The sequence below is a fragment of the Ictalurus furcatus genome, chromosome 9 (genome assembly GCF_023375685.1).
Source record: "Ictalurus furcatus strain D&B chromosome 9, Billie_1.0, whole genome shotgun sequence".
In the NCBI taxonomy this organism is placed as follows: domain Eukaryota; kingdom Metazoa; phylum Chordata; class Actinopteri; order Siluriformes; family Ictaluridae; genus Ictalurus; species Ictalurus furcatus.
In genome coordinates this window covers 6,788,938-6,800,966 of record NC_071263.1, presented here as the reverse complement: position 1 = coordinate 6,800,966, position 12,029 = coordinate 6,788,938, and the positions used below count along the sequence as shown (strand labels likewise).

At 39.4% G+C, this 12,029-nt stretch overlaps 1 protein-coding gene across 2 annotated transcripts in view; it reads right to left on the bottom strand.

Annotated features, from left to right (window-relative positions):
* Positions 1–12,029, bottom strand: part of dync1h1 (dynein, cytoplasmic 1, heavy chain 1) — an 83,114-nt gene that overhangs the window by 14,378 nt on the left and 56,707 nt on the right. For both annotated transcript variants that reach the window (XM_053633303.1, XM_053633302.1), the window contains exons 58-63: positions 10,477–10,623; positions 10,214–10,364; positions 5,195–5,448; positions 4,637–4,771; positions 1,694–1,788; positions 1,067–1,241 (exon numbers count right to left, since the gene is read on the bottom strand). In XM_053633303.1, coding sequence (XP_053489278.1) covers positions 1,067–1,241; positions 1,694–1,788; positions 4,637–4,771; positions 5,195–5,448; positions 10,214–10,364; positions 10,477–10,623 — 957 coding nt within the window. The remainder of the gene's footprint in view (positions 1–1,066; positions 1,242–1,693; positions 1,789–4,636; positions 4,772–5,194; positions 5,449–10,213; positions 10,365–10,476; positions 10,624–12,029) is intronic.

Below are 12,029 nucleotides of genomic sequence, written 5' to 3'. Positions count from 1 at the left end.
TATGGCTACCTCTGTGTGTGCACCAAAACCACCTCTGGTGTTTATTGCCAAAAAGCTCTATTTTGGTTTCATCTGACCATAGAACCCGATCCCATTTAAAGTTCCAGTAGTGTCTGGCAAAATGAAGACGCTTGAGATTGTTTTTGAATGAGACCAGAGGCTTTTTTTTCTTGAAACCCTTCCAAACAACTTGTGGTGATGTAGATGACTTTGGATTGTAGTTTTGGAGACTTTCTGACCCTAAGACGCAACTAATTTCTGCAATTCTCCAGCTGTGATCCGCAGAGATTTTTTGGCCACTCGAACCATCCTATTCACAGTGCATTGAGACGATATAGACACACATCCAATTCCAGGTTGATTCATAACATTTCCAGTTGACTGGAATTTCTTAAATTATTACGCTGATGGTGGAAATGGGCATTTTCAATGCTTTTGCTATTTTCTTATAGCCACTTCCCATTTTGTGAAGCTCAACAACCTTTTGCTGCACATCACAGATATATTCCTTGGTCTAACCCATTGTTATGAATGACTAAGGGAATTTGGCCTATGATGTTACCTCATATTTAAACCCCTGTGAAACAGGAAGTCATGGTTGAACAATTTTCTGTTCCTAGTCACCCAGGTATACTAAAAAAAATTATCAATGCGAATATACTTCAAATATATTTTTCTCATATGAATTCATACGGGTGCCAATAATTGTTGCACACCTATATTTAACAAAGATTTTTCTTTTTTGATAAACCTGTGCTGTGTTTGCAATTGTTTGATATTCATGAGAGCAGAGTATGTTTGTGAATTTTTTTTTAACAAAATTTTTCACACCTTTCTTTGCTCATATTTACCAAGGGTGCCAATATTAATGGAGGGCAGTATAAGACACTTTTATGCTAATTAAGGCCTTATTTTGACATTAAGGAATTCAAGACATTTTAAGACTTAAGGATTAACGAAGACTGATACTGTGGTAGACAGCTAAAATAACTGTCCAAATATATATGGACCTGACTGTTCAATCATTAAAAGTTTGTGTCTTTCATTGCTCCTTAATCTGACTCACCTCATCAGCCTGTACTTTAACCACGAGGTCTCTGAAAGCAGGTAGGTGGCTAAGGCGCACCATGGCCTCGCTCTGCTCTGTGGTCAGGCCCTTCACCTTAGGCACAGTTGTGCCAGTCAGGACAATTTCCTTCTCACGCAGGAAGTGCTGGAACTCTGGGTCATACGATGGTTCACTGAAATGCAACAGGAAATTCATGAGGTGCCTTTGCACTCCCTTATTTGGGCCATGTCTAGTGTAAAATCCAAACTGGTTCCATATCACTGATGTTGACAAACAAAAAGAAGAAATGAAAGCTAAGGAACTGCTTATTCTTGGGTGTTACTGGTTTGTAATAATTAAAAATTAAAGTTTACAATTTTCCTTTTTGTAGTACTTTTACTACAAAAAGGAAAATTGTAAACTTTAATTTTTAATTATTATGGAACCCACTATTTAACCAGAAATCAGGTGTGCTTGGATCAAAACAGGTGCAAGACCAGGGATACTGCAGAATCAGGATTGGGAACATATTTATTACAGTCATGTTACTTTATGTTACCCGTATAGCAACAGACAAGTGACATATTTGAGTATAATCATAAACAAAAGTGAGGGTAATATGTATATGTCCAATACATTGGTTACCTGGTTATTCCTTTCAGGTTTATCCTGGCCAGCAGCATGGCAAAAGTGATGTGGTCCTGGTGGAGCATGCCTCGAGCCACTCTGTTAAAAGCAACCTGGGAAAAAGCCACAGATAATATTAGTTCAAAAACGGCATAAAATGATCAATCCAAGATGGCGGCGCGATAGCATGCAGCGGTCACTTCAGTTCCATTAATATGTGCATGCTACTTGCAGCTTACACCAATTGGGAAACTTTTAAACAGATCGGAAACAACGTACATCGGAAACAACGTTGTACATGTCTATCATCGCCAAACTCTGATGAACATTGAATCACAAAGCTCAGTAGGAATAAACTATGGACTGTGAGATGAGCTACGTGACCTTGGGCTACTACGTGAACCAGGCCCTGGGACCGTGGTATTTCCTGATGCCGCTGACCGGAAGATAAGGTGCCAGAAATGGCATGCAAGGCAGCGGAGGTGCAGAAAGCAAGCCGGCATCCATGCTACTAGGCTAACCCTAGCCGTAGAGCTCTACCATCCATTCTCCTCTCCAATTTTGCTCTCGATAATAAACTGGACTTATTCAGTCTACAGCTAGTTAGCTACAAAAGTTAGCTAAAAATGTTAAACACTGCAGTAACTACCCAGCATGAAATGAGGGACTGCAGTGTTTACATTTTTACAGAAACAAGGCTCAACAACAGCCAGGCTAACCGCACATCACAATGACAGGAGAGCAGCACTGTCCGGTAAGACTTGCGGTGGTGGTCTGCGTGTTTACATAAACAACGAATGGTGCAGGAATGCAGTTGTGAACCCAAGTGGACTACTCGCTACTGCACATCAACGAACTATGAAGAGAGTCAAAAGTAGGGATGCACCAAAATGAAAATTCTTGGCTGAAGCCGAAACCGAATATAATGAAAAACTCGGCCAAGGCCGAATACCGAACACGTTTTTTGCGTTTTTTCCATTTATTTTGCCTTTTTTTTTTTCACCATTGCATAAATTAAATAGTCAAAATGTGCTTTTTACTATTTTGTCTTGCTTTTCAAAGAAAAAATCAAATTACAAAAACTACAATTTCAAAATATTTATTTAACACTGAATTTTTTTTCATTCCAGCAGGCATAGGCTACCAACAAGGCACAATATAACTTTAAATAAATAAATGAGTAAAATAAAAATATTTTGATGTGGTCATCTTTGAGCCCATCTTGAATATCCTATGTTAGGCCTACAACTGACTGCTGAAAGAATGTAACACTCTGTAGACTACAACTAAAAAGTGCAGTAAAAAGTGCATTGACAAGAGTGCAAAAAATGGTTGTATTCGGTTCTATACGGCTGATTATATTTGGCATATATACCTCTTGCTTCCTTTTATACCTCGCGGAGTATTAGAGTAGATATAGTATAGATAGATACGTTGTTAATGTTATGTTCCTTGATAGATTTAGTTAGTTTAAACTACAGATTAGTTCATTTAGTCCCTGCTGGTTTTTCCGCTCCCAGTTCATAGTACTATTTCATGTTTCTTGTTTTGTGTTTTGACCCTGTTTTCTGTGACCGCGACTTCGATTCCTGCTTTGCCCCGTTTATGCCCGTTTGCCGATCGCCCGACCCTTTGCCTGTCTTGACTACGTTTTTTGGATTACGATTTGGATGTGTCTGCCCGCCCTTAAATAAATATGTCTTTACCTGCTTCCGTATTCTACTCCCTTACGTCTCGCGACGTGACAGAATACTCCGGAACAGAAACAAAACAAACGCACGTGTCCAGAGTAAACAATGTCACGGTTGTCAACATCCGTAGAGCATGCGCTCGCTGAGCATTCATGCACGCGCGCACCCTCACATCTCTTGGAGCACGCTGCCAGAAGTGGAGGTCGTGACATTCGTCTCACTTTGGTTGCTAGGCTATTTGGTCGCGTCATCAAACACGTCATTGTTCGGTCAAATTTATTCGGCCTTTTCGCTTATTCGGCCGAACACCGAAACACCTCCTGCCTAGTCAAGAAGGCGCAGCAGTGCCTCCACTTCCAGCGGATGCTGAAGAGAGCCAAACCTCCCCCTCCTATCCTCACTTCCTTCTACAGAGGGACAACAAAGAGCATCCTGACCAGTGGTCTCATGGTGTGGTATGGGAACTGCACAGCCTCCAACCGCAAGACCATACAGAGAATTGTGAAAACAGCTGAAAAGATCGGGCTCTTCCCACCCACAGACCACTGCATCCAAAAAGCCACCAGTATTGCAGACGATCCCTCTCACGGACTAATCACCCTCCTGCCATCTCACAAAGGTACAGGAGCATCCGTGCCATCACCAGCAGACTCTACAACAGTTTCTTTCCTGAGGCAGTCAGATTACTCAACACCCTGCTGCCCCCTAACACTCACCTGGGCTAGTCAAACACCTAACCCAGTAATACTCTTACCACTGCAAGACTTCGTGCTACAGCACACCTGCACTTTACCGAGCTGCATCAGTCACTTTATATTATGGAACTCATTTTTGCTGCCGGTATTGCAGCTGTACTTGTGCTGCCACATTACATAATATTTTACAGTTTACAGTACATGCTCTGTATATTTATTGTCTTGTGTATTCATTGTTTTTCACTCGTCTCACACTAGTGTATTGCACTTTACAGGTACATCTCAAAAAATTTGAATATCGCGGAAAATTTTCGTTTCCCGTAATTTAATTAAAAAGTGGAACTTTCATATATTCTAGATTCATTACACATAATGTGAAATATTTCAAGCCTTTTTGAATGAAATTATATTTTCCACGATATTCTAATTCTTTGAGATGCACCTGTAAATAGTCTTGCGTACTGTTGTGTTGCACCACTTTCCCGAAGAAACGTTATTTCGTTCCAATGTATACAAGCTATACAGAGGAATGACAAAAACCCACTTAACCACCTCTCTTCTGAACAGTTTCTTACCTGGAACAAGTCCTTGGTGATGAGGGACAATCGCTGCATGTGGTCACTCACACTCTTCAAGTTGGCGTTCTCATACAGCACAGTGTGGTAGATGTCCAGGAAAAAGTGGAGGGAGTACTGATAAAGGAAGTGCATCTGCAAAAGGGAAAAGCTGTCATTCTTAATTTTGCATGATTATTCAACCCAAAAGTGACCTTGACTATTAGACAGGCTATGGACATATGGAATATTGGGAGGTTAACAATTACGGTCAACAGAAAGCTTACATATCACATATAAAGCTTGAACGATCGGGATTGGCCGATCATGTTATGACAAGAAATCGGTATCGGCTGAAAAATCCTGATCGGAACATCCCTACCAACAAAGTCTTTGGTAACATACTTATGATCAATAGCATGCCCTTTAAGTTGCCGGAACTCTTTCAGCAACAACAAACATTAATGTGTACTATTAATGTATTCTACAGGACTACTACAATCCAAAGTAGCACCATCTGCCATCTCTTGTTTAGCTTCTGCAATAAACAAACTGCCAAGCAGAGATCTGCAGTCAGACCTGGTTGAGAGACTCCATGGTGAAGTAGATGCTGCTGCAAGCAGAGGACAGTGACAGATACTGCTGAGACACAGTTTCCACTTCCTGCATGACTATGTCGGTCTCTTCCACTTTCCTGGTCACCTCTGCCGCCTCTTTCTTCAGGTTCTCCAGTGTAGTGATGATTGTGTCATCGTCTAGTATTCGACCCTTGACCTCGTTTAGTGCCTGCAGGAGCGACTTCTCCAACTGACGCAAACGCAGCTGGAACTCACCTGAAAATGATCAGATTCAATTCTGAAATTTCATATTACAATGTCTGGAACTTTTCAGTCTAATCAGAATTCAGTTAGTAATTCAGCTCTTAATAGTACAGGCATATACAAACAATACAATAACTGATAACTGCTTTACCGCTGAATCATTCCTGCCAGTCTGTTCATTCAAGAATGAATTTATTTCCATGATTAGTAACATTTCTATACTTTTTTTTTTTTTTAAATACAAGTTTTAGATTAGAAAGGTAGTCTTTTTTGATTAGGGATAGGGAACCAGAATACATTCATAAAATACTATTATTGACCTACAAAGCACTAAACGGTCTCGCACCACAGTATCTAAGCGAACTTTTGGTTTTCTATGATCCGCCACGCCTGCTTAGAGGTGCAGGCTATTCGACAGTACCTCGAATAGCGAAGGCTACAGCAGGGGGAAAAGCTTTCTCTTACAAAGCCCCACAGTTATAGAATAGCTTTCCAATAAGTGTTTGGGACTCAGACACAGTCTCAGTGTTTAAATCTAGGTTTAAAACATATTTGTTTACTCATGAATAGACTTTCCTATACACAAATCATCACCATCTTCAAAAAACAGCTAAAAGACCCACCTCTTCTGTAAACACCTAACCAACTCATTTAAAAAAATAAATAAAAAAATAAAAAAATATTGCACTTACACCTCTGCTCTGCGCACTTTGCTTCTTCTGGAACTCAATTAATGGATCTTGTATGGTAGCACTACTTGTATTGTTCTCCGCTTGATATATCGCTTTGCTTGTATTTTCTCATTTGTAAGTCGCTTTGGATAAAAGCATCTGCTAAATGAATAAATTTAAATGTAAAGCACAGTCTTACCTAACAATCTCTCCCTCTCTTTACCTCCCTCTCTCCTTCTGTCGAGCCACACATGATTTTATGGAGATAGAGATCCTGATCCTTTCTGCTCTCCGGACCTGCCTGATCCGTTTGGATGCCCTACCTCTGGATGGAGCTCTCATCTACTCCAATTCCACATGGACATTCTCACTGTGGTTGCTGGGACTACGGTTGCTACTTTGGCCCTGGGACTACAATCACCACATACAGTTTTGCACTCGGGTCTCCTTTGAACAGTATACTAGTTCAACAAACAGACTTCATAGTAAACCATAATGAACTTTCCTTTACTTTTACACTACCCGTTGTTACCCAGATGAGGATGGGTTCCCTTCGGAGTCTGGTTCCTCTCAAGGTTTCTTCCTCTTAGGGAGTTTTTCCTTGCCACCATCACCACTGGCTTGCTCAATTGGGATAAATTCACACATTTAAAATCTGTATCCCGTGTTTATATATTTCTTTAAAGCTGCTTTGAGACAATGACCTTAGTAAAAAGCACTATACAAATAAAATTGAATTGAATTCTTTGCATTACTGCACAGTTTCTCCCATAAAAGATCTGCAGTGATGTACCAGAAAAAAGAACCCAGAGTGAAAAACTTTAACATAGCATGCCAAGTACCTTTAATATTTGCATTCACATTATATTTAATAGCAGTCCAAGTACAAAGTGCTGTTGTATGGATTATTATTATTATTATTATTTATTATTAGGGGTCCCAGCACCAAAGGTTTCTATATGGATAGGACAGTTGACTCAGGCAAGGCTAAAGGTGGAGGAGTCTGTTTCATGATCAATAACTGGTGTGATCCAAAGAATGTGAATATTCAGGTCCTGCATGTCTCATCTGAAACAACTAAATCAGTCGTCACATCCATTCTACCTGCACCGCGACTTCTCCTCTGTAAAACCATCCATAAGCAAATGGTAATAAAGCCTTACAAGCTTAACTCCTCACAGGGCTAAACAGGTTACAGCATAAACACCCGGAGGCTGTCTTCATCACTGCTGTCGACTTCAACAAAGCTAACCTCACCTGGGTCATGCAAATCAGACCATGCCATCTAGGCCCGTCACGATAATCACGTTAGCGACTTGTCTTGATATATGTACACAACCTCAATTGTTTTTGCTGACCTTGATATTGTGTTGTCTTTAAATGTGTTTGTTTACATACGAACGAAATGTCACTAACATTTTAGCAATTTGCTTCTGTTCTCTCTTCTTTAGGGCTGTCAAATTAAAATTTGAACTTCAAATATTTGTAGAATTTAAGATAAAAAGGCACATTCAAGATGTACAGCAAGTACTAGCAACAATTTTAATTAAAACGAAACTGTTGGGGGGGGGGGGGGGGTTGGGGCACACAAGATATTAACTAACTATGCACTAACCATGGTTTTTAAGAAAAATCTAGAAAGAATAGTTTCCAGTGTTTCACAAATAGTTCAGTCATAGGTCAATAATGTCAGGGATTGACCCGCTTAAACTGCATGAGCTGAAACTGAACCTTGAAAGAACACTGGTGAACTGAAGCACTTTACTAGTGGGTTAATTAACTCACCCGGACGCATCCTATACACATACGAGATTAAGCAAACATATACACAGTATAAATGTAATATTACAAGTTCCTTCTGCACAAAATGACGCGAATGCCCAAGTGAACATGTACGCAAGTAAGTCACATTGTAAATACACTCTTTCCCATAACAATGCACTAAAACACTGCCAATGAATAAAGAACTAACAACAAAGAATTCACAATATTGTAACACAAGCATACTCACTGTAATATTTCAAGAGATTAGGTTTTCACACCAAGGGCAGTTTTCACATGTTTTTGTTGATACATATAAGCCTAAGTAAACATAAAATGTGTGAATATTTGGTTTAATTTTTGCATTTTCCCGTCAACTAAAATGTCGTTGACCAATAATCGATGCCATTTTAGTCAACGTAAAATTGACTAAAATTAATAAGTGACATGACGAAATACTGACTAAATTTAAAGGATCTTTTCGTCAGAACACAAAAACTATTTTTTGACTTTCCAATTCCAATGTTTGAATATTCTTAAGAATTAAAAGTTGATTGCTCTTTGAAAGGGTATACTTGCATTACTATGATGATATATTGTCATTATATCATTGGGATAAAATCAGTCCATATAGGATTTCATACTGTTTCGTAGTGTGTTTCTTTTTTAATTGTTGCGGCCAAAAAGGCTTGATTTAGCTTTTTTCTACATTTGTGGCATTTTTTGTGCTTTTTTTTTTTAAATTGAAACTACTTGAATTGGCAAAATTGCAATTACATAAAATTGTGTTGCAGTCTTTCACAGTGATGTTTGTTGGGAAATGAGACCTTTTAGCTATACTCATGTTTGATGCATTTGAATCGAAGAGGGCTCTGACTGAATGCATGTTGTGATGACTTCACATGACATGTCTTGGCCCAAATATGTGGAATTTTGAAAAATTGCAAGCTTCTCCCAAATACTGCAGTTTGCGCTTTATTTTGCATAAATTTCTATGATCGCAAAATCCTGGAGGGACTGATAAAATGGTCTTAAAATGACAATAATATTGTTTATCGCAATTATTTCTGGGACAATATATGGTCCAACAAAAGTAGTTATCGTGACAGACCTAATGCTGCCATCTTTATGTTACCAAAATATAAACACAGCATTGAACAGGAAGCCCTGGTGACAAAAGGGGTCAAGTGCTGGATGGGCCAATCAGAAGTCACGCTGCAGTCTGTGCTCAGTGGCGTTGACTGGGAGAGGCTGACCTTGTCTGACGTAAACGAGTACATGACTGTTGTGGTGAGCTTTATCAACACGCAAGCTCAATAAGTAATCCCCTTGGCAAGTGTTGAAAACTTTCCAAAACAGAAACCTTGGTCTGAAATGCCCTGCAGAACGTGAACGTGCAGACCACCACCTACAACACAGCACTCATATCAAGGGACACGTTGGATTATAAATTGGCATCCTATCAACTAAGGAAAACCATCAAGGATGCCAAGTGACAGTATAGAGATGCATTTCAATTAGGCTTGCTGCAATAGCCAGTGTTCCCATACCCATGACTGTCACCACAAACAATTCTAACACCATCATCAAATTTGCTGATTATGCATGAATGGTCTGATCAAGAACAGTGCCGAGCAAGTCCGTCTGAAGCAGGTGGACAACCTGGCTCAGTGGTGCCTAGCTAATAACTGAAAATGTTTACTTGTTTTTTCCCCCCCATCTTCTTTCTGAATGTTCTTTTTGGGGAAAAATAACTACGTATTTAAATCAGTTTTTTGTGGTCACCTGAGGTAAATTGTTTGTTTATAAAAGTTAGTGAGGACCACACGATTGTTATTTAGGCCTGATAAATAAAAAGATAAAATTGAAGGAGGGTGTACTTTCTTTTTCTCATGACTGTACACAATTGTTTTAATTTTAGAAATAATTGTTACAGTTTACATCTTGTTTATTAAGTTTTGTTTGAAGAGGTATTTTAGCCTAAGTGGTTTCTGTTATTTGTTTCTTTGAGGTTATGTTTCCTTGTAGAGCCAACCTCTCATTAATAGGGGAATTAGTTCGGTCATTCTGTTCAATAACTTGCAACATGAAAAATATCATTGTGGATCATGATTGGCAGATCACCTACCTCTACCAGGATCAATATAATTCACCATCTTCAATTTACAGGAATAAAGGTGATTTCAACCCCATTTAACATACTAAATTATACTTGCCATACTGAAAACAGCAACATAGGCTACAGAACTGAGAATGTCTAAATGCATAGAGAGATTAACATCTTGGGACCCATAATTAAAGACAGAATTGTGAGGTGCCAAGGGCTTCCCAGGCATATTTCTTACCTTGCAGTTTGAGAAGGTCAGAGCGCTTCTCATCCACATCTGGTCGCTCAGCCTTCAGCACCTCATTGAGGCACTGACTTTGCAGACTGCTTCTGGTCACCGTGAAGTTTACAAACGTAACACGTGAGCAAAGGTCTGGTGGGAACTCCACCTGTTAGAAAATTGATTAGAAATCATCATATGAGCTGTAGAGAAAGGTTGACATACATGTACAGTAATGCACACCGTGGAGATAAAATGGAGGACAGGGAGTGTGCACTTGCCGTTGGGTCTCGGGTGGAAAGGAAAATTACAAAGGAAGGAGATAAGTCAATATCCTGGTCTCCTAGGGTGATGAGGACTCTTCCACCAGTTCTGCGAACCTCTCTATTGAGCACGGGGTTTAGGATGGGGTCGTAGCTCTCCACATCCTGAAAGGTAGGGAGAAAAGTTGGCTCGGAAGGCATCTTGTACAGTGTTTCCCCAAACGCAAGGGATACTTTGGTGCTGCACCCAGGAATATTGACAATTACTCAAGTGCATTTAGTCCTATTATAACAAATAAATAATTTTGACTATTTTTAAATAAAGTAAATAAATTATGCTGATTTACCAGTCATATATCCAGGAACTGTATGGAATGCTGTTTAATTAATTTTAATGAAGCTGAAGCACAGTGCACTAACAAAGACCCATAAAAGGTGTGTATAATAATTATACCGTACATTGGATTCAGAAAGTATTCAGACTCCTTTACTTGTTGCATACTTCATGTTGTGGATTTGATTTTGAATGGATATAACTGCCATTTTTACCCATCAAGCTACACTTAATCACCCATAATGACTAAGTGAAAATGTCATGGAGACACTGTTTTGGTGCAAAAGCAAAACATCTTTGTTTAGCCTTCTGAAAATGGACAAAATCAGTGGTTACTTTTTATTTCTAACGCTTTTCCTGAGCAGTAAAACCAAACGTTTGCTTGTGCACAGCACATTTTACAGAGGACATCTTCCTGAACCTGGGCGAGTACAAGGCAGGCTACACACAAAGGCTACTCCTGAAAAATGGACAATTTTGCACTTCTTTTTTATGAAGTATCTGCTACTGACTGTTCAAATGCAGAGTTTTGTGTTGTGGCTCAGTTGTAGACGTCTGCTAACGTGCAAGCTAAAGTTTGCCAAGTTGCCTCAGTGGTTAGCGTTTGTATGTTGGTGCTCTGACAGACACTGATTGTAGCTGCTGTTGAGATTGTATCTTGAAAGGGTTTATATCAATCGAATCACAAGAATCTTAGCTTTCCAAAGATATATTGCATGAGTACCCATGTACACACACAAGCCGTTTAGAGCATACTTAGCCCGGCCGGCAGGGTAGGAATTTAAATCGAATCTGAAAGACGAGAGTTACAAAATAAAAAGTTACCACTATGAAACGTTCTGCTCAAGTCATGTTTACAAACTTGCTTCCACTTGATCATCCGCATTTTCTGAAACAGCCTCAGGCTCAAACTGATACGGTAAAACCGACGACATGTTGCTTAAGAGCTTAGAATTGCTTTAGAAGCTTTGTAGGCTAAGGCTAAAGCTAAGGGGCGTTACTTTTCCTGACACACGCAAGGCTTTTGGCCAAGAACAACGCAAAAAGTCAGCTGGCAAAATCAGAGTACTCTGGGCTTTTCGAAAGGAGGGGCTTCGGACAAATCGGAGCGTTTTAGGCAGCATAGAAATAGAGGTACTGTAATAAGCTACATAATTTGACAAATAATGTGTTTTTTGAACATTAAAGCATGTTAACCAAAGTTATTTCACCCAATAAACAACATAACATTTAAAAA